The 3,735-nt window shown below is 48.0% G+C and overlaps 1 protein-coding gene across 1 annotated transcript; it reads left to right on the top strand.

Moving 5' to 3' along the window:
• The first annotated feature begins 708 nt into the window (after positions 1–708).
• On the top strand, positions 709–2,900 carry LOC119335334. The gene is made up of 3 exons (XM_037607464.1): positions 709–1,143; positions 1,213–1,463; positions 1,577–2,900. The coding sequence occupies exons 2-3, from the start codon at positions 1,360–1,362 to the stop codon at positions 2,745–2,747; spliced, it is 1,275 nt and encodes a 424-aa protein (XP_037463361.1). The 5' UTR covers positions 709–1,143; positions 1,213–1,359; the 3' UTR covers positions 2,748–2,900.
• Positions 2,901–3,735: the final 835 nt, after the last annotated feature.

Here is a 3,735-nt window from a genome sequence, read left to right as displayed (position 1 = left end):
CTTTTTTCAGATTGTCTCAGAATCTGACCCCTACCCAAATTCTTCCAGAATGTTTGAGCCCGTTTGTTTTACAATCCTATCTAGTTAGGGTCTAATTAGGTAGGATTGTAAAACAAAAGGGAGTCAAAGATTCTAGGAGAAGCTAGAGAGGGGCAGATTCTGGGAGAATCCTGCAAAAGAACTGGGCCGGAGTGACCTACGATAGCACACTGTATAGGCTCACCGCTGCCTCTTTTTTTTGCGATGTTCCATGAAATTGCTACATACATCTTATAGTTTTTCATTGCGTAACCCTATCTGCAAGTTGACATGGCTAATTTCAAACATCTTTACATGATAATACATTGCATATCCCATGCGCGTGTTAGTACAAACACATGTAGTCGGCGCTAAAGGCGCCGAGTACGATTTGACTTTTTTTTTTACTTTCTGAAAACGGGCCCATCTTTGGTATATGTGAAAGTCGTCGTGGTTTGCACGTTAGTCTGAATATTTAGATTCTCTTATAAGACGAAAAGAAGACAACTTCTCGGAGTCGGATCGAGGCAAACGTAGGATAGTCCCACACCGACCACCAAGGTCGGCACATGAGTCCCTATATACCAGGGCTGGACATCAGAGAGGCCCCAGCTACCCACCAAAGACGCCCTGCCCCACCAATTTAACCCTACCATTTCGGGGCGGAAACCCTCGTCTTCTCCTTTCGACGGCGGCGGCACGCGGGACGGAAGCCGCCGCCCAATCTCATGCCCCCCTGTCCCTCGTCCCTCCCGGCCGGCGAAGCAGCCAAGCACCACCAGTCGCGAAGGCGAAGGGGGGGGAGGAGCCGACAGAAGGAGAAGACCATCTCGGCGTGGCGGTACCTCGAAGCGAGGAAGAGGGCGGCATCATCATCTTCTGCGACCTTGCTCCTGCCGGTCTCCCAATTGGGGGGCGACGCGCGCACGCACAGGGGCGGCAGCGGCAGCGGCAGCGCTCACTAGCAGCAGCCAAGAATTGTCATCAACCTCCGCTCAGATCCAGATCGCCCCCTCTCGGGTATGTGATGATGATTCGAATCCACGCACAGGGGCGGCAACAGCAGCGGCAGCGGCAGCGCTCACTAGCAGCAGCCAAGAGTCATCAACCTCCGCTCAGATCCAGATCGCCCCCTCTCGGGCATGTGATGATGATTCGAATCCAAGGGCCCTTTCAGCCTGCGCTCAGATCCACATCGTCCCTTCCCGGGGATGTGACGATGAATTGAATCCAAAGAAGAAACATCTGCTGCGCCCTAGTCTCTCCATCATCCAGAAGCGAGGTAGAAAGCGGCCTCATCATCTTCTGCGACCTTGGTCCAGCCAGCCCGATGATTCGAAGATGCCAGGGCAGAAACATATGCTGCGCCGTTGTCTCTCCATCCAGCCGCCCCCAAATTATTATTGTTGGGGGGCAAAACGCTCGCGGACGAACAACAACATCTGGTACGTCAAAAGCATTTCTTGACCTCCGAGTTATTATAATTATATATCACTCCCATTCTTCTTTACCCACCGAGATCCCATCCAATCTGATTTGTTCTCCCATCCCCGTGCAGGAGGGACTGGTCCAATCTAGGCGATGGGCCGGCAGGACTGATTGCTGAGCGCGTCCTTGCATATGACGTCGCCGACTATCTCCGCTTCCGTGCCGTGTGCCGCCCATGGCGTCAGTGTTCCACGGAACCGCGCTCCCACAGCGTACTTGACCGCCGGTTCCATCCCTGGCGGTGGGTTCTGCTCCGCGATCCACTTGCTGCTCGTAACCGCTGTTCCTTCCTAAACTCCTCCACCGGTGAGTGCATCCAACTGGACCTCTCGGAGCTCCTTGACCATGAGCTGCTCGCCGTCACCCCCGAGGGCCTCCTTGTCCTGCTCCACGACCAGGGCCATGTCCGCCTGCTTAATCTGCTCACGCGTCACCTCACAGAGCTACCGCCGCTCACCACTCTGCTGCCCTCTGTGGACCGTGTCATGCCTTCCCGTTTCAGCATAAACTATTTCTCAGTGTCGGTCTGCGGCATTGCTAGTGATGATTCAACAGTGGTGCTCTGCTTCAATCAGCTCCGCATGCTTGGCATGGCCAAACCTGGCGATGACCACTGGATGGCGCTAAAGTACAACAATGATGAGCTTACAAAATCACCCTTAATGTTTGCAGGCCGCTTCTACCATGTTACTGATGATGGTGTCATGGTGCTGCAAATCGGTCCAAATCAGCTGCCACGGCTTGAGGTGGCTGCCAAGCTGAATATGCATGTCTCGCCACTTTCGCAAAGTATGCACCTCATCAGCAATTGTGGTGAGCTGATGCTGGTGCACCGTATTATTTTACCATTGACGTCGCGGAATAAATCGGGTTATCGGTACAACGTGTATCGAGTGAACTTGGATACTGGGACACTATTCCGGGTCAAGTGCTTGGGTGGTGGCGGCTCAGGATGTGCGGTGTTCTTGGGCATGTATCGCTCTTTCTTGGTCCCGATAGAGGTTTTCCCGTCTGGCTCCATCAGTGCTGACACCATCTATCCGTGCTTTGACTTAGATGAGAGAAGGCTGTTAAAAGTTGGGGCATATCATCTTGCGGATGGACACGTCGAACAACCATGTAGCTTCGATGGACACATCGAAGAACCATGTAGCTTGGATGGACTCATCGAACAACCGTGTAGCTTGGTGCTGCGGCCGCATACTCTCGGTGACTATCTATCTTTGTCCAATACGGTTTAGTCCATGAGTAATTTATATCCCATTTCCTTTGGTAATTTAGCATGCATGGTTATGCAATATTCACTCTTTGTTCCATCTGGTTAACTAGTATTTGAGTGCCTGTATCTAGGCAGAATTATGTACGGATGACTGGTCCAGATTAATTTCCATATCGAGTTTGTCAGCCATACACAGATTTGTAAGGTCAAAGGGTTAGCATGCCTATGACCTCTTTATTGATGTTGAGGTGATGCTGAATCAGCAAATTGCTGCATGCTGTGCTAAATTTTTTTGTGTTTTGTGACTCGAATTTGATTGGAGAAAATAATAATTATTGGTACTGCTAGTCCTATATTATTTAAGTACGCCACAAGGTGCTTGTGCAATTTCAGTTTCTTCACCTGGGCTGCTATTGTAATCTAAGATGTAAGAGCATCTCTAATAGAAGATGCAAATTTGGAGATGTAAAACTAGATGCTGTATAATCTACATTTTTGATAAGTGCTTTTTGCATCTCTAAAAAAGTGCCGACGGATGATGTAGAATGGAGATATAAAAGTGCAACTCCAATAGGTGATGTAAACTTAAGATGTAAAACTATATTTCCAACTACTATTTAATTTGAAACCTACTCCCCTCGTTCCTAAATATTTGTCTTTTTAAAGATTTTAAATGAACTATCACATACAGATGTATATAGATATATTTTAGAGTGTATATTCACTCATTTTGCTTCGTATGTAGTCACTTGTTGAAATCTTTGAAAAGATAAATATTTAGGAAAGGAGGGAGTATATTTCAAATATAACAAATTCAAATACTAAACATAATTAAACATAGTTCTAATTAATAAAAACATAGCAAACTCAACTACTAGTTCGAGGTACTACTAGAGCTACATCGAAGATGAAACTTGATGTAGGGTGGACCCTAGGGGCTTATCTTTCATGATTTGGAGGGGAATTCCAAAAAAACACGATGAACACACAAGGGGAAAAACAAGGGAAAA

This window comes from Triticum dicoccoides, chromosome 7B (assembly GCF_002162155.2).
Source record: "Triticum dicoccoides isolate Atlit2015 ecotype Zavitan chromosome 7B, WEW_v2.0, whole genome shotgun sequence".
NCBI lineage: Eukaryota > Viridiplantae > Streptophyta > Magnoliopsida > Poales > Poaceae > Triticum > Triticum dicoccoides.
Note: the sequence above shows the minus strand (reverse complement) of the source record. Positions and strands in the feature narration are given on the sequence as shown.

What these genes read in the sequence shown, in the direction of transcription:
- LOC119335334 (XM_037607464.1), top strand. Translation starts at nt 1,360, where the DNA reads ATGCCAGGGCAGAAACATATGCTGCGCCGTTGTCTCTCCATCCAGCCG. An exon ending in CGGACGAACAACAACATCTG is followed by an intron (nt 1,464 to 1,576) that starts GTACGTCAAAAG and finishes ATCCCCGTGCAG; the next exon opens with GAGGGACTGGTCCAATCTAG.